The sequence below is a fragment of the Equus caballus genome, chromosome 22 (assembly GCF_041296265.1).
Source record: "Equus caballus isolate H_3958 breed thoroughbred chromosome 22, TB-T2T, whole genome shotgun sequence".
Classification (NCBI taxonomy): domain Eukaryota; kingdom Metazoa; phylum Chordata; class Mammalia; order Perissodactyla; family Equidae; genus Equus; species Equus caballus.
This window is the reverse complement of record NC_091705.1, coordinates 25639251-25661349: the sequence shown is the minus strand read 5'-3', so window position 1 is coordinate 25661349 and position 22099 is coordinate 25639251. Positions and strand designations below refer to the sequence as shown.

Here is a 22099-nt window from a genome sequence, read left to right as displayed (position 1 = left end):
TTTTTTATTCAAGTAATATATTAATACATACACATTCATTTAATTAATTTAAAAATATTTATTGAGTACTTATTGTGTGCTAGACACTGTTAGATGTGGAGGATGCAGCCATGAACAACACGACAAAAATCCTTGCCTTCATGGAGTCATAGCCCAGCAGGTGAGATGCGCTGTAGACAAGAAACAAAAGAGAAATGTTCTATGACTTAAGATATTTTTGGGGGGAGAGGGGAAAGCTACTTTAGACAGGGTGGTCAGGGAGGGCCTCGCCGAGGGGGTGGACCTAAGAAATGAGATGGAGTCAGGTGGAGAAAAGGGAACAGAAAGGCAGAGCTTATTAGCTATATTATCTTGGGCAAGTGCAAAGGCCCTGAGGCCAAAATGAAAGGAACAAGGACTGTAAAGGGGCAACTGAGGTTAAGAAGTGAGGTATGGGTACAGGAGGATGAGGATGGAGGGATGGACAGGGCCACAGTGAGGGTTTGGGTTTTATGCAGAGGGTGATGGAGGCACTGGACAATAAAATATTTCTCCAACGCAGGCCTTAGAAGCTTTCTATGTATTTCCATACATGCAGGTGCATGTACACATGTTGATTTTTATCTGCTCTTCAGGCCTTTGCACATGCTGATCTCTCTTACTAAAATGCTGTTCTCCCACCCCGCCCCTATTATGTGACACTTGTTGACCATTGGAAGTTCCGCTTTTCTCTACCTTCTCAAAACGGAGTCCTCTGAGCAAGGGAGGTGCTTCATCCATTCTGGATGGACCTCAGGGCCTGGCACAGAGGCAACCTAGGAAATGCTTGTTGACTGACTGCCTGACTGATGGAACAACTAAATGAGCTTTCAAGGATGTAGAACCCTACGTCCAGCAGGCTCCCCAGTCAGGCCACCCGCTGCTCCAGACTTTCTACTCCACACCTCCATCTCTTCCTCCACCTAAATCTGTCTGTCCTATGTCACATTCCCTAAGGGCCAGCTAGTTGGCACTGAACCTAATCTGATTACAGTTTAGAGAATCTTGGGATAAGCAATGTAACAATTTCAGGCATGAAGCCAAGTAAGGAAGAGGGAAAGTCTGGGAAACCTCCAGTGTCTCCCTCCACAATGAGTGCTCCAGCCATTTCAGAAAAGTTAACTTGTCTAGGGGAAGGAGAGAAATCACGAGCAGCTTAAACCAGACTCCCAGCTGCAGGGGGAAGAAGGTAAGGACACACAAGGTGATGCTTGGCCCTGACATCTCGTTAGGTTCACTGGGATTGGTAGCAGACGGCAAAGCTTGGTGGTTGTCATGGGCTGAATTGTGCCCCCACAGAATTCATATGTTGACATCCTAACCCCTACTACCTCATTCTGTATTTGTAGATAAGGCCTTTAAAGAGTAATTAAAGTTAAATGAGATGGTATAGGTGGACCCTAATTCAATATGACTGACGTCCTTATAAGAAGTGGAGATTTGAATACACGCATAGACTAAGGGGTGACCACATGAGGACACAGTAAGAAGGCAGCCATCTGTAAGCCAAGGAGAGAGGCCTCAAGAGCAACCAAACCTGCAGACACCTTGATCTTGGACCTCCAGCCTCCAGAATTATGAGAAAATAAATTTCTGTTGTTTAAGCCTCCCAGTCCATGGCATTTTGCTATGGAAGCCCTAGAAAACTAATGCAATGGTTAAGATCAAAGCCTCTGGAACCAGGGGGTTGGATTCCAAACCTGGCTCCATCTTGTATTAGCTATGTCATCATAGGCAAAGTTACTTTGCTTCTCTCTGTCTCAGTTTCCCATCAGTTAAATGGCATGATTATAGCACCTACCTCAAAGAGTTGCCATGAGAATGAAACGGTTAATAAAGCACTTAGGAAACAATTCCTGGCATACAGCAAGTACTCTGTAGGTGCTCGTTAAATAAGTAAGTTCACTTTTGCTGGACAAAGGTGGATAAACAGGCTCTGCTCTGAGGAACTCAGAATTATGTGCAATCAAAAAGGGTCACCAGGCAATGATAAGTGTTCCCATGTGGCAATTCTTTACCCTGGCCTCCTGGAGAGCAGAAACTTACTAATCTCCGTGAGAAAGCATTTAGCAAAAGATAACACTCAGCAATAACTTGAACCAAATAGTTTCCAAATATCCTCTCCTGATGCTGGGCCACATGTCACGACTTGGTGACTGATTCTTCTTGGGAGTATCAAGTGCTATTTCCAGAAGTTCTGTTTGGTTCCTTTTCAAATTTTCCTTTTTTTCCCCAGTATATAATTTTCTGTTCCCTATAGCTATTTTCTAGCTTTAAATCTTGTGCACACAATTTTCTTTTAAAGATTTTATTTTTTTCCTTTTTCTCCCCAAAGCCCCCAGTACATAGTTGTATATTCTTCGTTGTGGGTCCTTCTAGTTGTGGCATGTGGGATGCTGCCTCAGCGTGGTTTGATGAGCAGTGCCATGTCTGTGCCCAGGATTCGAACCAATGAAACACTGGGCTGCCTGCAGCGGAGCGGGCAAACTTAACCACTTGCCATGGGGCCAGCCCCTTGTGCACAGAATTTTCAAAAACCTGTCTGTGAATTACAATGCTTGGCATCTGTGTTGCTCTGTTGCACCCATGTGCTGTGTCTGTTGATTGTTCTTCATGAAGTCCTGGGTGCCTGGTTATCTCCGGCTATGTGCTGGTCATCACCTTGAAAAATTACTTGTGGTGGATCCCTGAAGCCAAAGACATATGTGCCCTTCTTCAGAGAGGCTTTGCATTTGCTTTTGTCAAGGGTTTAGGGGCACTTTCAGTCAGTTATCACCTCAAACCAGGTTTCCAGTTCATAGCTTGAGATTTCTTGGGCTGCCAGACTCTACTCTCTGGGGTGTAAAAGGACTCATCAATGGTCACAACTTCCCAAGGAAGGGCTTTAAAAAAAACCTCCCCTTTCTTCTTCCTTCAGCTGTTCTGCTCAGGACCAAGGCAATCTTTTCTGAACTCCCTTGGGGCTAGTGGTATGGGGTGTACAGCAGATTCATATCACACTAAACTTGAGGTGAAACCCTTTAGGGTCTCAGCTTAATGTGAGGAGATTCTTCTATAAGACTCCCCACTTGGACAAGCCCTGGACTTTCACTTCTGTGCCTCTTTCTCTATGTGGTTCATGAACTGAAACCCACAGGTTCAGTATTGGCAAATACCTTCATGTCATAAGTAGCTTTGGTCTTCCAATATCTTCCCGTTAACTTGTTACTAACTTCACTCAATAATTGGCCTGGGCATTCCCCAGGCTTTTAAGGATTTCATTGTTTTTCAGAGGATATTTTTATATTTTATTTGACATTGCAAGTATTTTCAGAGGATTAACTGAATAAACCAGTCCACCCTTACCAAAAAAGAAAGAAAACTCAGTTTCAGCGACAAAATAGACCCAGCATAATTCCTCCTTCACTGACCTCTAACGTCATTTTCTGACACTAACCCAGGCAATAATATCACAGAAAAATACCACGTGGCCCAAGTACCAGGGGACACCCTTACAAGTCACAGTCACCACTCAACGTGTAGTTGTTATCCAGTGACAACTCCACACAGTGACATCATACATAAATGTCACTCATCAATGCTCTGGGAGATGACAAGCCAAACTGTACTGCTTCAACAGGCATATGTTTGGCACCCACCATGCGCTAAGTGCCGGTGTCACAGCAGAAAACCAGACGGACAAGGTCTCTGCCCTCACGAGATTTACACTCTGGTAGAAGCAATGAACAATGAATATGCAGCAAATAATAATTTCAAAGAGTAAAAAGTTCTATGCAGAAAATAAAAGAGGGTAACGAGTCAGAGTGGGCAGTGTTACTTCAGATGGGATAGCTAGGAAGGCCTCTCTGAGGAGGTGGCATTTGAGCTGAAATCCAAAGGTTGAGAAACAGCCAGACATAGGAAGAACTGGGAGTGGTGCAAACCAGGCAGGGAAATAGCAAGTTCAAAGGAGCCCTGAGCGCTGAGGCAGGAGCATTCCTGGCATGCTCAAGGAATAGCAAGGAGGCCAATTTGGCTAGAGAGGAGTGAGTGGGAGGGAAAGTGAAGGAACATGAGGTTAGAGACGGAAGCAAGGTCTAAATTTTAGAGTCTACTCTGTGGGCCGTGGGAAGGAGTTTGGATTTTAAGAATAAATGGAAGCCATTGAGGGTGCCAAGTGATTTATACTCGGAGAAGATCGCTATCATCCCTGTTACCCAATCAGAACTGTCACGTGTAAAGATGAGGCCTGCCTCCTCGCAGTGTCATCATCTCAACTCTGGGAAGGGAGACTCCTCTTTTAGGAAGGCTTCTTCGAAGCTCACAGGTAACACACCTCCTTCCCAGCAGCCAAAAAAGTATGTTTTCTTTTCTTTCTTTTTTTTTTTTTTGAGGATGATTAGCCCTGAGCTAACATCTGCCCCCAATCCTCCTCTTTTTGCTGAGGAAGACTGGTCCTGAGCTAACATACGTGCCCATCTTCCTCCACTTGTTATGTGGGACGCCTACCACAGCATGGCGTGCCAAAGCGGTGCATGGCCGCACTAGGGATCCAAACCAGCGACCGGTGCCACCAAAGCAGAACGTGGGAACTTACCCCCGGGGCCACCAGGCTGGCCCCAAAAGTATGTTTTCTGATTGGACAAATTCAGGCGTGGGCTTCTAACCTTCCTTAGGTTGAGTTGGGCGGAGCCCACTGTGATTGGTTACAAGCTCTCTCTTCTCTTCCAATCAGACCGCTATTCGGGAGAGTGCGCGCGTCCCATTCCACTTGTGAGATGATTCTGCCCTGTGATTAGCTCTCCCTGGATGAGTGACAGGAGACACAGCCTATGGGCTCAAGAGTCGGTGGCGCTGCCCAGCACTGCCGGCGCAGCCCGGCGCTGCGGGCTGTGTAGTTGGAACTTCGGGCTGTCTGTGTGCATCCTGCTCTGTGCCTGCCACTTGGCGCGCCACCCGAGCTATGGCCGCCCCACCGCGGTTGCGGGCTCTGCTCCTTGCGGTCAACGCACTATTGCGCAAGCGCCGCTACCACGCTGCCTTGGCGATGCTTAAGGGGTTCCGGAACGGGGTAGTGTGAGTAGGGTCGTTGGGTCGGGCCGGGGCTGAGGGACGGGCCTGGCTGGGGTCGGAGAAGCGGGTTCTAGGACCCGCGCTGCCGCGCTGTGTGCCCTTGAGCAGACCTAGTGTGTCCCTAGGTTTCAGTGTCCACCCTCTCCGCAGTGGGCCCTGGATTTGGGGTTCCCAGCGCCTTCTGAGCCCGGGCTCCCACTACGCTGTTTCTGGGTCCTCTGCTTTGCAGTCCGGCCCTCTTGCCGGGACCACCTTCCATGCCAGCCTCTGTATCCCCTCGTTTGAGTCCAGTTCCTCCCAACCCCCCTCCTCTCCGCTGTGTGCCCTAGGGCCTCTCTGGCTTCAGTGGCCCCATCTCCACAATGGGAACTGGACTCTGGCCTCTTAACTGGCTGGTGGCGCCTCCTACCCATGCTCCACCCATTAAGCTTCCCGTGGGCTCACATCCCGCTTCTCACCTCTCGTCGGTATGACTCTAGCGCGAAGTCCCCATGGCACAGGAGACTTCTGCAGCCTAGTCTCAGGAGTGACAACGACTGTAAAAGAATCTCCAAATATTTGCTAGGCAAATTGATCCAGCCCTGGTCTTAAAGCCTGCAAGAGAGGAGGTCTTGGGGTCATTTTCGTTGGCTGGTGCCTAGAGGAGAGCTCCGCCTCCTGTGAGCCTCATGCGCAACAGCTATCATTTATTGAGAGCCCACTGTGCCAGAACTGGGGATGCAGCAGAGGACAAACCCAGCAAAGGTCTGTGTCCTCCGGGAGTTGGCATCCTAGTGGCAGCATGACATGGTGGTGAGGAAGTGGATTGTCTCAGGTTTTTTTTTTTTTTCTGCTTTTTCTCCCCAAATCCCCCCAGTACTTAGTTGTATATTTTAGTTGTGGGTCCTTTCCAGCTGTGGCATGTGGGACGCCCTCCCAGCGTGGCCAGACGAGTGGTGCTATGTCTGCCCAGGATCCGAACTGGGGAAACCCTGGGCCACCGCAGCCGAGTGTGTGAACCTAACCACTCGGCCACAGCGCGGCCCAGGATTGTCTCAGTTCTAATCCTAGTGCCACCTCCCTGTGTGATCTTGAGCAAGTCATTTAGCCTCTCTAAGCTACAATCTGTATAAAATGGGGATGATAATAGTACTTATAGGTCAGAGGCTTGAGTCAGTATGTGTGCAATACTTGGCACAGAGCCTGTTATTTATGTAACTGTTGGCTGGTGTTTTCTTTTTTTTTTTTTTGAGGAAGATTAGCTCTAAGCTAACATTTGCTGCCAATCCTCCTCTTTTTGCTGAGGAAGGCTGGCCCTGAGCTAATGTCTGTGCCCATCTCCCTCTACTTTATATGTGGGACACCTGCCACAGCATGGCCTGCCAAGTGGTGCGATGTCTGCACCCTGGATCTGAACTGGTGAACCCTGGGCCACCGAAGCAGAACGTGTGCACTTAACCGCTATGCCACTGGGCCGGCCCCTAGTGTTATAATTGTTATATTCACCTGGATGTCTGCCTGGCTCACTCCCTCACCTTTTTCAGGCCTCTCCTTAAGTGTCACCTCCTCAATGAGGCTATCCCTGAACTCCCTACCTCTTCTCTGCTTAATTTTTCTCCATAACTAGTCACCATCTGACACTAAGTAGTTCACTTATGTATCCTGGTTTTTTGTTTTGTTTTGTTTTGAGGAAGATTAGCCCTGAGCTAACATCTGCCAATCCTCCTTTTTTTGCTGAGGAAGACTGGCCCTGAGCTAACATCTATGCCCATCTTCCTCCACTTTATATATGGGACACCTACCACAGCATGGCTTGCCAGGCGGTGCCATGTTCGCACCCGGGATCTGAACTGGTGAACCCCGGGCCGCCAAAGCGGAACATGCGAACTTAACCTCTGTGCCACGGGGCTGGCCCCTGTGTATCCTGTTTTTATGTGCTGTCTTGCTTACTAGAGAGTGTCGCGGGAGCAGAAATTTTTATCTACATTGTTCCTTGGTGTATTCCTAGTACATGATACATAGTAAGCTCTCAAATATTTATTGAATGAATGAATAAGCGTGCAAGGTGGGAATTGACATTGTCCCCGTTTTCCAGATGAGAAGACTGACTCAGAGAGGTAAACTCGTTGCTCATAGTCACGTCACTTGGTCAGGGTCAGAGCCAGGTCGGACTCAGGGATGGATGCCTGACCCCAGCGCCAGGCTCTTGGCTTCCGTGGGCACCTAGAATCAAGTAGAGATTGGTTCCTGCTGGGTCTGGCCAGATCATATCAGCCAGGCCTTGCTGTGACCGGGGGTGAGCCTGAGATGACATGAGTGGCCCTTTGCCTGGATATTCTCAGGATAATGCAGGAGTGAGTAAGAGTCACAGAGGCCCTGGGACCAGTGGGCATTGTCTAATGCTGACTTTGTATGCCTGCTGCTACCCCAATTCTTCCTGTGATCTCACGGACCTTCCCAGCCTGGGAAGGTACTTGTTAAGGTCAGGCCCTTGGGGCTGCCCGGTGGCGCAGTGGTTAAGTGCACACGTTCTGCTTCGACGACCCGGGGTTCACCAGTTCAGATCCAGGGTGCAGACATGGCACCGCCTGGGAAGCCATGCTGTGGTAGGCATCCCACGTATAAAGTAGAGGAAGATGGGCACGGATGTTAGCTCAGGGCCAGTCTTCCTCAAAAAGATAAATAAGTAACATAAAATAAGGTCAGGCCCTTGGGTTCAAATGCCAGTTCCTTCATTTCAAAACTGGATGCCTTCGTCTCTTCTGGCCTCAGTTTCCTCCTCTGTAAAATGGAAACAAACTCACCCATACAAGGGTGCCCGAAGTCGGTGATCCCATTACTGGCTAGTGCTGAGATCCTGTGTCCATCTGTAAGGACCTGGAGTCTCGCGGGGGAGACTGATCATTAAACTACCATGGCAGTACCGGGGATCTGGAATGCCTTACAGCATTTACAGAGGAGGCGATGGTGGTATTTCGAAGACTGAGCTGGAATTTGCCAGAGGGAGAAGAGAATGGTTTGAACGTCTAAAAAAATATGTTGTTTGTGCACACAGGCCATCCATTTAGGGCAGCAGGGCTGGACAACCGGGACGTATAAACTTTGTAAAATTTAACTCACTTTGATGTTCCACTCCTAAATATATCAATGTGCATCTCTAAAAATAAAAGTGTTTTCCTATATGGCTAAACGATCATGGTTACATTTAATAAATTAATAAGAATCCTAAGATGTTGACTACTGTCCAGTTGATAGGTTGTCCGAGTTGTCCCCCAGATGTCCTCTTGGGCTAGTTTGTCCAGACCAGGATCCTCCAGGGCATCACGTTGCACCTGTCATTATGTCCGTTAAATTCTTTTTCATCCAGGGCATCCCTTTGTTCAGGACACAGAGTAATCCTGTGAACAGTAACCAGCTCCCACCTGAGTTTGAGGACTTTGGGAAGGGGGTGTAGCAGATGTCGGGCGTTGGGGGCCCTGTTCCGCCTGTGTATGCGGTATAAGAAAGGGCCCATTTAGCGCTGGCCAGCTGGAGGAGGCTGAGGGCCTCTTTGTTTAGGGCGAAGAGATGTGACTTTGGAAGAGGTGGGGCCGAGAGCTTACTGGGGCCAGGATGAGGGTCCTGCCCATGGCTAGGCAGGCGAGAAGATAGTGATTCAGCCCAGCCACCACAACAATAGCATCAGCTTTAACTTGTTAACATTTTTATTTTATTTATTTTTTAAAATTAGGGAAAATGTAAGCTAAATAAGCCAGACAGAGAAAGACAAGCACACGTGATTTCACTCATATGTGGAAGATAAATAAACACAAAGAGACAGATTAGTGGTTACCAGAGGGGAATGGGGTTCGGCAGTGAGCAAAAGGGGTAAAGGGGCATGTTGTATGGTGATGGATAAAAGTTAGACTATTGGTGGTGAGCATGATGCAATCTATACAGAATACTGATAAATAATAATGTACACCTCAAATTTCACAATGTTATAAACCATTATGACCTCAATAAAATAATAAAAAAATTAAGTAACATAGTCACAACAGGCATAAGAAGTTATCTGGTACAAAGTCCTGCTCACTCCGTCCTTCCATCACCCATTCCCGCTGCCTGGAGGTGACCCCTGTGTTCTATCTGTTATGTGCCCCTCCAGAAATATTGTCTGCATATATAAATGCATTCTTCTCTACACCTTTAAAACAAGTTTTACTTTGAAATAATTTTAGATCTATAGAATTACCTTGTTTTACACAATTTTACGTTTTACACACTTTGCTCTAGTAAATCCTGCAGTACACGTAAAGCCACCTCATTCTTCTGCGGCCGTGTAGTATTCCACTGAATGGTGGGACCATAGTTTATTTATCCAGTGGCCCCCTGTGGACGGACACGGGTTCGCTTCCAGTCTTTTGCTATTTCAAACAAGCCTGTGAGGAACATTCACAGATAATCATACGACAACAATATGTGGCTCATGACGATTGTCTCGAGGAGGCTGTCAAGGATTTTTAGACCTTGTAGCCTGGTTAGATCAGGATCTGGCAGCTGGAGAACTTGGTTGGGAAAGAGGGAGTCTGATAAAGAAGAACAAGAGGGGCTGGGGTCGGCCCCGTGGCTGAGTGGTTAAGTTTGCGCGCTCTGCTTCAGTGGCCCAGGGTTTCACCGGTTCAAATCCTGGGCGCGGACATGGCACCGCTCATCAAGCCATGCTGAGGTGGTGTCCCACATGCCACAACTAGAAGGACCCACGACTAAAAATACACAACTACGCTATGTACCGGGGGGCTTTGAGAGAAAAAGGAAAAATAAAATCTTAAAAAAAAACAAAACAATGCCCAGGCTCCATCCCAAGCCAACTAAATAAGGATCTGTGGGCACTGGGGCTCAGGCACTGTACTAAAAAAAAAAAAAGAACAAGAAAGGAAGAGATACCAATATTGGTTGAAGTAGGAACTTTTACATGTGCTATGACCTTAACTTCCAGAAGCGACCCTGAAACGGAAGATACTTTTCACTGATGGAAGAAGGGAGACTCAGAGAGGTTAAGCAATTGATCCAAGTTCATACAGCAAAACATGGCAGAGCTTTGGCACCAAATATTATTTCCTTTCTACTACCCACTTGAGTATAGTTAAAACAATGAAGGTAAACATGAAGGTGAATGTGGTCTTACTCCCGTGATCCCCAGATGCTCAAATGAGAAGCTGAAAGGAGGGTCGGGGGAAGAGGTTTGAAGCTTAAAAAGAGGCAATTAGTGTAACACTTAAAATGTATTTCAGGGGCCGGCCCGGTGGCACAGCCGTTAAGTTCGCATGTTCTGCTTCGGTGGCCCGGGGCTTGTCAGTTCGAATCCCAGGTGCAGACATGGCACCGCTTGGCAAGCCATGCTGTGGCAGGTGTCCCACATATAAAATAGAGGAGGATGGGCACGGATGTGAGCTCAGGGCCAGCCTTCCTCAGCAAAAAGAGGAGGATTGGCAGCAGATGTTAGCTCAGGGCTAGTCTTCCTCAAAAAAAAAGAAAAGAAAAAGAAACTATAAAATGTATTTCAATTATTTTAATTTTAAAAGCAATGTTTAATCATTGTAGATCATTTTAGAAGTATAGAAAAATGTAAAATAACAGACAAAAATAAATTCCCGTGTTCCCCCAGACCAGGAAACGTTGCTAATAACATTGTGGGATATTTCCTCCAGTCTTTTTTTTAAAATGCATTTTTACAAAGTTGAGGTTCCCCCATGTATAATAATTGGAAAGAGGTGCGTTTTGAGCAGGTAGAAGGAAATACAATGTTAGTTAGCAACTGCTTTAGGGAATTTGTTAACTTTAAGGCGGACTAAGACAAAGAGAATCTTCTAGAGATTATGTTCCCTCGCAGATAATTAAGGTCTATTCTGGAATCAGTCAGTCAACAATCATTTATTAAGCACATACTATATGTCAAGTACCATGCGAGCTGCTGGGGACTCTACAGAGGATAAGCCAGACACAGTTCCTATCCTCACAGAGCCCAGAATAGAGGGAAGGGATAATGAGAATAGAATAAGTAATTATGAATAATCAAGTCATTCGCTCAGGAGTGTAAAGTGCTGCAGAGAAGCTTGGGGATCTGTGCAATGAAAATATGGCCCTAACCTAGGCTGGGGGCTCAGAAGCCTTCACAGTGGGCCCAGCTGCATCTGGAAAGCTGAGGAAGAGGGTGGGTGAGTAATAAGGAAAGAGCATTCCAGGCAGAGGGAACAGCCTGGACAAAGGCCCAGAGTCAGGGAAGAACATGGTGTGTCAGAGGACCTCCAGGAAGGCCAGTGGGGCTGGAGCAGGAGAGGAGTGGCATGGGGTGAGGTAGGAGAGGTCAGCAGCAGCCAAATCCTGCAGCACTTTCAAGGCTGTGGAAAGGAGCCTGGATTTAATTTTGTGAGTAGTGGAAAGGTGTTGGAGGCTTTTAAGCTGGGAGTGATGTGATGTGATTTGTGTTTAAAAAAGATGAATCTGGCTGCGCTGGGAAAGTCAGGGTGGGCAGAGGCAGCAACTCCAAGCAGCCAGCCGACTGGGGATGGTGAAGGCATTTTACACACATTGTCTCCTTTCATCGAAATTGCAACCAGCCCTCTGACGTCTGACACCCTCTTTTGCTGTTGGGCACACTGAGGCTCAGAGAAGTTAAATCACAAGCCCAAGGCCACACTACCAAGAACCTGTCAGAGGCAGGATTTGAACCCAGATCTAACTCGAAAGCCAGCATTATTTCTCCTCCCAGAATGCTCTGAGAATTAGGAATGGAGAGAGGGGCAAGGAGTCCGAGAGAAAGCTCAGAAAGAAACTGTGGTGCAGCGATGCCATAGCAACTGTTTCCTTTTGTTTCTACAGCTATGGAGTCAAAATCCGGACCCCTCACGCGCTGGTCATGACATTTCTCTTCCGGAGTGGCAGGTACGCACCCCCTCCACACACCCCTCAAACTGGGAGAGAACGTGGTCAGCCCTCAGTGCCAGGACGGATGTCGTAGCTTCCTAGCTGGGTCTAGCCTGTCCCCACCTCACCACCTGAAGTACAATTCTGATTCTATTATTCCCGCTCTAAAACTCCCCTGACTCCCGCTGTCCTCCAGAGAAGCCCAGGTGAGGCCTTCACGACCGTCTGCAGCCTCGTCTCAGCTGCATCCCCGCACCACGCGCCTACATCCCCCCGGAGCGCCCTGGGCACACAGGACTCCCTGCCATTCCATGCACGTGCCACGTGTGGCTCCCCCGTCACACATTCGCTCCTGCTGCGCCCCCACCAGAAATGCCCTTTCCTTCTCCACTCTGCCTTCTTTGCTCATATGCCTTGGTCTTCCTCTGATCTCCTATAACTCTTCCCTCAAGGCTCTTTTCAGAAACCACCCTGTGGTCTAGTTTCTAATGTGTGTAGCCTGCAGCTTCTAAGAATCACATATGGACAGCCTCCTGGGCAAATCCAGCTTGCAAGACCTTCTCTTTTTGTATTTTTGCTTGATTTATTTATTTTTACTTGTCTTGGTTTTTGCCTTCCATTCTCTTAAAATTGAACTCGTTCATTCATTCAGGAAATAGTTATTGGGCATCTGGTATGTGCCAGACTCTGTGTTAGGTGCTGGGGTACAGCAGGGAACAGATGGACAAGGATCACTGCCCTTGTGGAGCTCACATGCTAGCAGGGCATGGCAGAGAGTGAACATCATAAATAAGGAAAGGATATGGTACGTTAGCAGATAATGTGGGCTATGGGAAAGAAAAATTAGAGCCGGGATAGAGGAAGGAGGGTCGAGTGCCGGTGGAGAGGCAGGCTGCAGAATTAAAGAGGGAAGGCCTCAGTGAGAAAGTGACATTCAAGTACAGACTTGAAGGAGTTGAAAGAGTTGGCCAAGTGGGTAACAGGGGAGTGTTTCAGGCCAAGGAAACAGCCCATGCAGAGGCCCTGAGGTAGAATCACGCCTGGTGAGTTTGAGGAGGCTGGAACCAAGGGATTAGAGAGGAGAGAACAGAGAGGAAGGTCACTGGGGTAACCTGGGCCCATCCTGTCCAGCTTTAGGCCGTAGAGGGGAGGTGGCTTTTCCTTCAAGTGAAACAGGCAATTGTAAGATTTTGTGCAGGGACGTGCCATGACAGGACACATCAGCAAGACGGCGGGTTTGGTTCCAGACCACCACAGTAAAGTGGATATCGCAGTAAAGTGAGTCACAGCAATGTTTTGGTTTCCCAGTCCATATAAAAGTTATGTTTACACTATACTCTAGTCTGTCGCATATGCGAGAGCATTATGTCTAAAAAGCAATGTACGTACCCTTAATTTAAAAACACTTTATTGCTAAAAATGCTAACCATCAGCTGAGCCTTCAGCAAGTTGTAGTCTTTTTGCTGGTGGAGGGTCTTGTGAAAAACGCAGTATCTGCAAAGTGCGATAAAGCAAAGGGCAATAAAACGAGGTGCACCTGCATTTGACTTAGCTTTTGATAATGTGAGAGTGAAGAGTTTGCTGCCACACTAAGAAGAGACAGGGGCCGGGGACCAAGGGCAGAAGGAGGTGTAAATTAGGAGGCTGTTGCAGTAATCCAGATGAGCGAGGCCGGTGGTTCAGACCTTGGTGGTGCCAGTGGTGGTGAGAAGTGCCAGACTGTAGAAATATTTTGCAGGTAGGATGAGTACCAATATTTAAAGACTGGGAAATCCAGCTTTCTTCCCTTAGAACTGGCAGCCCTGGGCCCATGTTCCTGTGGGGTGCAAATCAGCCGACTCCTGGCTGTCCCCACTCACCTGGCAGATTTCCACAGGTCCACTTTGGCATCCTTGTGTAGCCTTGAGGGCACTTGGGTTTGCCACCCTTGAATTGATCTCCCAGAGTACACTCTGCCCTTCTCCCTGTGTTCTCCCTACTGCCCCCTGGTGATTTAACTTTAAAAGATAACTGGAATCCCTCCCCTGCTTAAATGTTCACTTCTCTCAGGATAAAGACAAAACTTAGTGTGGCCCCATCCCTCCCCCACATCCTTTGCCCACACATTCTCTGCCCAGGCCTTGATGCTTTCTTTGTTCCTTTACTCCCCACTCTCTGTCCCTCCTCAGGACCTTTGCACCTGCTGATCCCTCTGTCTGGGATGCAGCTCCTCTCTCCTTTTGACCTCATCGACTCCTCATCCTTCAGCTCCCAGGATCATCTCTTGTCAAGGTCAACGTTTGACCCTTGTTTTGTGATTATTTATTTATATTTCCTTCTCCCATTAGATTAAACTTCTTGAGGGTGGCTAGAGATCTGTTTTTTCTCAGAATTGTATCCTTAGATCCATCACATAGTAGGCATTCACTCACTTTCTCACTCGTTCATTCATGTCTTCACACGTTCATGCCAAAAAAATATTTATTGATCATCTACTATGTGCCAGGCCCTGTTCTGGACCCTGAGAATGAACAAGCCAGGGGTAGACACCACTCTCTAGGAGCTTCCACTGGGATGGAGCAGGAGTCGGGGGAGATAAGAAAAAAACATGTGAATGTCAGGTGGTGAAACGAGCTATGAAGGAAAAGAAAAGGATAAGGGGACAGGATGTGCTGGGAGTTCTTTTATGTAGGATGGTCAGGGAAGGCCTCTTGGAGGAGGTGGCATGGAGTCAAAGCCTGAATCAAGTGAGGGAGCAACCCTGAGGACACGGCTAGAGGCCTCAGGTTGAATGAGCATCGGCAGTGAGTTTCTTGCCTGAGTCAGTTTTGCATGCCCAGTGGGCGAATGCCCTTGGAATGGCTGGCCCCGCGCTCACAGTGGCTCCCTCTGTCTGTGCAGCTTCCGGGAGAAGCTGCGGGCCATCCTGCAAGCCACGTACATCCATTCCCGGAACCTGGCTTGCTTTGTGTTTGCCTACAAGGGACTCTGTGCCCTGCAGTCCTGCGTGCAGGGCGAGACCTACCAGGTGCACTCCTTCCTGGCTGCCTTCGTCGGGGGCTGGCTGGTGTTTGGAGACAACAATAGCATCAACAGCCAGGTAAAGATGCTCCCGGGATGTGGACGGGGGTGGGGTGGGGCCTGGTTCAGGCGTAGAGTTGGGGGTGGGGGTCGAAGATGAGCTCTTGGCTCCCTTCCACGTCTGAGGATCTGTGATTCACCAGTCCTTGTGTGACCTTGGGAACATCAGTTTCTCCATCTGTAAACCAAGCAGCTTGTTGGAATGCCATGGTTCTCAAAATCAATGTAGGTGCTATTCTCTGGGGCAAAGACTTTTTTTTAAATAAAAACCACTCTGCAGTGAAATGAGAAAAAAAAATGACCCTGGAGTAAGATTTTCATAAAACAAAGCTTATTAAACTCAGATTATCTCTTATTCTATAACTTGCCTTTTTTTCTGGGCTAAAATTCCATTTTCTTATGAAATGATGAAACTAAATGCTAGTTGGGGTTTTTGTTTTTTTTTCTTGGTGAAGGAGATTGGCCCTGAGCTAACATCTGTTGCCAATCTTCCTCTTTTTTTCTTTTCTCCCCAAAGCCCCCGTACGTAGTCGTACATCCTAGTTGTAAGTCATTCTAGTTCTTCTATATGGGATGCTGCCACAGCGTGGCTTGATGAGTGGTGTGTAGGTTCATGCCCAGGATCCGAACCAGTGAACCCCAGGCTGCTGAAGCAGAGCACATGAACTTAACCACTCAGCCACAGGGCCAGCCCCTTAAATGTTTTTAAATTATAAAAATAATGGGTTTTTTTTTCACATTTTACAAAATGCAGATTAAGCACCCCCTAGGTCCCTGGCGCACATCTAGGTGCTTGGGATACATCATAACAAAATTAGAAAATGAACTGAAAAGCAAGTCCTCGTCCCCTCTGATTGTCAAGCCATTGTCCAGGGACAGTCACTTGAACTATGTCTTGTGTAGCCCTTCAAAACCTGTCTGTGCTTGTGTCCGTGCACATTCCACCAGGGAGATCGTACTACACTTTTTTTTCATGAAACAATATATCTTGGGGACCTTTCTCATCAGTCCCTTATCCTTTTTAACATCAGCAGAGCTCTCCACTGGGTGGGTGGACCAGCCTTGATCTCACTAGTCTCCTCTGGATGGACATTTAAGCGTCTCCAGCCATTTGCCATTGCACACATGCTGCAGTCTACGTCTTCGTTTGGACATCATCTTGCACATGTGTCAGTCTGTCCAAAAATTCCTAGAGCACTGGCCCTGTGTCCTGCTGGTTAAGTTTGGCGTGCTCTGCTCCAGCAGCCCAGGTTCGCAGGTTTGGATCCTGGGTGCTGAGCTGCACCACTGTCGGCCATGCTGAGGCAGCGACCCACATACAAAATAGAGGACGATCGGCACAGATGTTAGCTCGGGGCTTGTCTTCCTCCAGCAAAAAAAAAGAAAAAGAAAGAAAGTTCCTAGACACGCAATTGTGGAGTCTGTGGAAATGAACATATTCTATTTTGAGAAAGTTTCCCCAGTCTTGTTTTTTTGTCAGAAACTTCACTGGTCTGTGAACTTCTGAAGTCTAGGAATCCAGGTCACAGCCATCTCCCCCCGCCCTCCTTTCCCTGACCCCTGGCATCAACTGCTCTGACCTCCATTTCTAAAATTTTGTCATTTCAAAAATGTTATACAAGTGGACGTAACCTTTGAGGATTGGTGTTTTTCAGAGCATAATTCCCTGGAGATTCATCCGAGTCGTTGTGTATTTCAGTAGCTCATTTCTTTTTACTGTTGAGTGGCAATCTGTGGTATGGATGTACCAAGTTTATTTAACCATTCACCCATTGAACGACAGCTGGTTTGTTTCCAGCTTTTGATTATTAGGCATACAGCTGCTAAGAACATTCCTGTGTAAGTCTTTGGGTAAACATAAGTTTTCATTTCTCTGGGATAAATGCCCAAGAGTGCAGTTGCTGGATCATATGGTCCGTGCATGTTTAGTTTATAAGAAACTGCCAAACTATTTTCCAGAGTGACTGTATTATTTTACATTCCTGTCAGGAATACACAAGCGATCCAGTTTCTCCACATCCTAGCCAGCATTTGGTTTATCACATTTTTTGTTTTAGCCATTTCGATAAGTGTGTAGTGCTATCTCATTGTGGTTTTAATTTGCATTTCCCTGATGGCTAACGATGTGGAGCATCTTTCCAAGTGCTTATATGCCATCTGTATATCCTCTTCAGTGAAATATCTGTTTGCATCTTTTGCCCATTTTCTAATTGGATTGTTTCTTTTTTTATTGTTGAGTTTTGAGAGCTTTTTTAAAAAGTACATTCCAGGGGCTGGCCCGGTGGCACAGTGGTTAAGTGCGCACGTTCCGCCTCGGCGGCCCAGGGTTCACCGGTTCGGATCCCAGGTGCGGACATGGCACCGCTTGTCAAGCCATGCTGTGGTAGGCATCCCACATATAAAGTGGAGGAAGATGGGCACGGATGTGAGCTCAGGGCCGGTCTTCCTCAGCAAAAAGAGGAGGATTGGCAGCAGATGTTAGCTCAGGGCTAATCTTCCTCAAAAAAAATTAAATAAATAAAAATGAAAAATGTATTCCAGATACTAGTCTTTGTCAGATACGTGTTTGTAAATATTTTCTCCCAGTCTATAGCTTTTCTTTCCAGCCTCTTCACATGGGCTTTCACAACCAAAAAAATTTAAATTTAATGAGTTCCAATTTATCAATTTTTTCTTTTATGGATCGTGCTTTTTGATGTCTGTGTAAATTTGAGTTTTGAAATGTGTAAATACATTCATTTTTAAGTTTTTTAATGAAAAAGAGTATTAAAGATGTAAATAGTAATATTAAAATGCCTGCTACATACCACTTCAAATCATCTGGCACGCCAGCTTTAAGAACGCTGATCCAGTGCACAGTAGGCGCCCCAGGGATGGGCATGCTTGGGAGCTTCCCATAGCTGTGCCCACCCGTGATCCCCTGCTCTTCCCTCCCTACAGATCAACATGTACCTGGTGTCGCGCACCCTGTTCGCGCTGTGCCGCCTTGGCGTGGAGAAAGGCTACATCCCTGAACCCAAGCGGGACCCATTCCCGCTGCTCACTGCCGTGGTGTGGGGGCTGGTCCTGTGGCTGTTTGAGTACCACAGGCACACGCTGCAGCCCTCCCTGCAGTCTTCCATGACCTACCTGTACCAGGACAGCAACGTGTGGCACGACATCTTAGACTTCCTCGTCTACAACAAGAGCCGCCCCTCGCAGTGACGCGGACCCAAGGTGCTTATGGGGTCTTGGACACCCGAGTAGGCTCCCGGCTGTGTCTGGCTGTGGCTTGAGAGGTGTCCATCAGTGAAACCTCCCAGAGGATCCTGCTTTCTCAAGATCATGGGTCTCAGGCTCTAATTTTATTATCCCAGGGTTCCATTTGCCGAAGTAAAAGCACTGATTGTCAGATCCCATTAGGTACTCTTGAATGGTGGAACAAGTGGCTGCATCAGGCTGAGGAGCCTTGGGCATGGTTCCAGCTGTGCTGCCGACCTCTGTGACACCAGGGAAAGTCACACCCCCTCTGGGCCTCAGGGGTCATCGAGCTCAGAGGAGGGCCCTGAAGTCTCTTTCTGGTGGGTATGCTCTTTGGCTGTTCTTATGTAATAGTGGGCTCCTTGCTGGTGGGCAGTGGGTTGCAAATAGTTTTTACAAATATTAAGTTCCTTGTCTCAGGTGATCTGTTGGAGAAGCTCTAGAGTTCCACTGTCCAATAGAAACACAGTGTGAATCACACATGTCCTTGAAATTTTTCTAGCAGCCGCATTAAAAAAAGGTAGAAAGAAGCAAGTGAGATTAACCTTAATTATATATTTTAACCCAATATTTCTAAAATATTATCACTTGAACATGTAATATAAAAATGAGATACTTTCTTTTCTTTTTTCTTGTCCTAAGTCATCAAATCAGGTGTGTATTTTCCACTTATAGCACATCCCAATTTGACCACATTTCAAGTGTTCAGTAGCCACGTGTGGCTAGTGGCTACCATAATGGACTACACCGATATAGAACACTTCTTTCCTTGTAGAAAATTCTAGTGGACAGTGCAGATATAGAGCTCAGGGACATGGGTTTGAGTCCCCACTCTACCACTGTGTAACCTTGGGTAAGGTTCTTACCCTCTCAGAGCCTCAGTTTCTTATAAAATGAGGATAATAATAACACCCAGTGTCCACATTGGACTTGTGTAGATACAACTGCTGCAACTACTACTAATCACTTCCGTTTAGTGAGCCCCTACTTCCTCCTGGGTGCTTTGCACATATTTTTAATCGATACAGGGACCTTGCAAATATGTGTTTTGATCCCCATTTCACAGATGTGGAAACTGAGGATCACAGAGGGGAAGTAACTTACCCAAAGTAATACAACTAGTATAATAGCCAAACAAGGGTTTGAACCCAGGTCTATCTGATTTTAAAGCTCATTTGTTTTAGTGCCTTACTTTAAATTTAGAAACCTAGGGGTCGGCCTGGTAGCACAGCGGTTAAGTGCGCACTTTCTGCTTTGGCGGCCCGGGGTTCGCCCGTTCGGATCCCGGTTGCGGACATGGCACTGCTTGGCAAGCCATGCTGTGGTAGGCGTCCCACATATAAAGTAGAGGAAGATGGGCATGGATGTGAGCTCAGGGCTAGGCTTCCTCAGCAAAAAGAGGAGGATTGGCAGCAGTTAGCTCAGGGCTAATCTTCCTCAGGAAAAAAAAAAAGAAACCTAAGCTATGCTATGCAAATGTTAGCTAGTTATAGGTTCTGTTCTGGAGGGGTTGCAAACTCAGTGCCTTCAGGGGTCTGGCAAGTGGCATAAATAATAAAGTTCTGGGTGCTATGCAAGCGTGATGGGATGTGGTGTACTGGAGGCTTGTGTGCCAGACTGATTTTTTAAAACCACCAAGCTGGACAAATCAAACAAATCTCCAGGAGATTTGGTCCATGGACCACCAATTTGAGACCCTTGGTCTAGTAGGAATACTTCAGTCTCTGTTTATATTTTAGAACTTCCTAGTAGAAATGTGCATGAGTCACTGGAGATCTTATTAAATGCAGGTTCTGATTTGGTGGGTTTGGGGTGGGGCCTGAGATTCTGCATTCCTCACAGGCTCCCAGATTCTGCTGCTGCTAGTCTGAGCCGCACCTTGAGTAACAAGGTAGTAGGGAATGATGTGAGGCCAACCATTATCCCGTGTGACAAATAAGGAAGCTGAGTCACAAAGCTGATAGGTAATCGAGGCGGGAATAGGTCTGGTTCTAAGAGCTGTGTTCTCAGCCACAATGTTGTACTGCAAGCTTGGAGAAGGTGACCTTGAAGGTTACTTAGTTCTCTCTGTGGAGGCTGAATGAGATCCTGAGGTTATGGGGAGGGGAGAGGGTGGCCATTAGCAAGTGGGTTTTATAAGCAGATGCTGGGGGTGGCTTGCCCACGTCCCTTCTAACTTACTGCTTCAGTGCACAAGCCAACTTTTCCAGCTGCCACTCCTGTGTTTTTCTGCCTGAGGGCACCTTCTTCACCCCACTATGGCAGACCTGCAAGGCCAGAGGATTGACACATCCCAGGAGCAGCCCTCAACCAGTGAGTGATGAACGCCCCCGCCCACACTGGGTGGGATAACTGAGACACATGCTGCACACTGGCTTCCAGAGCGCCCAGCAGGACTGAGATGCAGTTGCCCACGGTGGACACTTGCTTGATAACACCCCCTTCCCTGTCTTCCTTCCTCATGCCCCTACCATTGCTTGCTGGGACCACTTCCCATATAAACCACTTGCACTCAGATTGTCTTGGGTCTGCTTTCGGGGGAACCCAAACTAAAATTGGCCTCTGGTGCAGCAGGTTGAGAGGTAGTACAACATGGTGGTTAGGGATGTAGGCTTTGGGGCCAGCGTGCCCAGGCTCAGCTCTGGCCCCGCTGTTTCCTTGGGCAAGTGACTTAACCATTCTGTGCCTCTGTTTTGTCATCTGTAAAATAGGCATGCTAATAGCACACACCTCATAGGGTGGTCTGGAGAATTAAATGATACGACTCATATAAAGTAAGCACTCAAAGTTTGCTGTTACTTCTAACATAACGTCCAAACAGAAGGGAGCGTGGCCCTGAGAACTGAGTACGCCTGTGCAGAGGGTTCCTGGACCCGATTCCAGCGTCTGTGTGTGTGTGGAGGCTTCCCCACACCCAGAAGCTGTCCTCGGATGCCAGCAGGGTATCCGAGAATTCAACTCAATTCTGACTCTCTCTACCCAGAGATAGAATCAGACTCCACAGGGAACGGGCTCGGTCCCACAAGAGACTGCCCTCCACTCAGAGGTCGGTCACAAGCCCAGATGGTTACCTGTGCTTCTGATCAATCGGCTACAAACCAGGGTTTCCCACAACCGCCTCCTCAGGTTCTATTGATTTGGTAGAACGGCTCACAGAACTCAAGAAAACCCGTTTACTCATTAGATTACCGATTTATTACAAAGGATACTAAAAGAAACAGATCAACAGCTAGATGAAGAGATATATAGGGCGAGATCCCAAACAAAGGAGCCTCTGTCCTCGTGGAGCTTGGGGACAGGCACGGTGGCATGTGGAAGCTCTCTGAAAAAGGGTGATGAGCTGCCCTTTTGGGGTTTTTTGGAGGCTTTTTAAGTAGTCATGATTGACTAAGTCATTGGTCTTTGGCAATTGATCAACCTCAAGCCCCTCCCCACTCCCTGGAGGACCTGGGGTGGGACTGAAAGTTCCAGTCCTCTGATCACATGGCTGCTTCTCCTGCCAACCAGCCCCCACCCTGGGTGGGGTCCAAAAGTCACCTTTGTTAACATAAACAAGAAATTTCAAGGGTTTTGGGAGCTGTGAGCCAGGAACTGTGAACGAAGACCAGGTATATATGAGAAATATATTTTGGTCATCTGGATGGCCAAATATATATTTCTTATAAATCACAATATCATGCCCTGCTTTTAGCCTGTCCTACCCCCCAGCTGAAGGTAAAGCCTTGGCTGCCACCCCTCCCGACGTCCCCCCACTGCCGCTGGAGTTTGGCTGGCTCCACCACCGACTGTCTCTGCTCTCTAAGAATAGGTTTCCCTCACAGATGGCATCGCTCTGGATCCTGCC

General features: G+C 47.5%; 1 protein-coding gene and 1 long non-coding RNA gene across 6 annotated transcripts; one reads left to right on the top strand and one right to left on the bottom strand.

Moving 5' to 3' along the window:
- Positions 1–38: 38 nt before the first annotated feature.
- Positions 39–5645, bottom strand: LOC138920146 (uncharacterized). Its single transcript, XR_011430859.1, has 2 exons — positions 5529–5645; positions 39–170 (listed from the first exon to the last, which is right to left on the bottom strand). It is a non-coding gene; the product is annotated as an uncharacterized lncRNA (long non-coding RNA).
- PXMP4 (peroxisomal membrane protein 4) lies at positions 4731–21033 on the top strand. Of its 5 annotated transcripts, none has more exons than XR_011430858.1 (6): positions 4853–5073; positions 11911–11973; positions 14836–15034; positions 17956–18231; positions 18418–18575; positions 20521–20770. XR_011430858.1 is itself a non-coding variant. In XM_005604574.4 (5 exons), the coding sequence occupies exons 1-4, from the start codon at positions 4961–4963 to the stop codon at positions 18217–18219; spliced, it is 639 nt and encodes a 212-aa protein (XP_005604631.1). In that variant the 5' UTR covers positions 4829–4960; the 3' UTR covers positions 18220–18231; positions 18418–20770. The 5 variants fall into 5 exon arrangements, 2 of the variants coding, with proteins under 2 accessions (XP_001500990.1, XP_005604631.1); XR_011430857.1 differs by having other exon boundaries at positions 20445–20770; XM_005604574.4 differs by having other exon boundaries at positions 4829–5073; positions 18418–20770.
- Positions 21034–22099: the final 1066 nt, after the last annotated feature.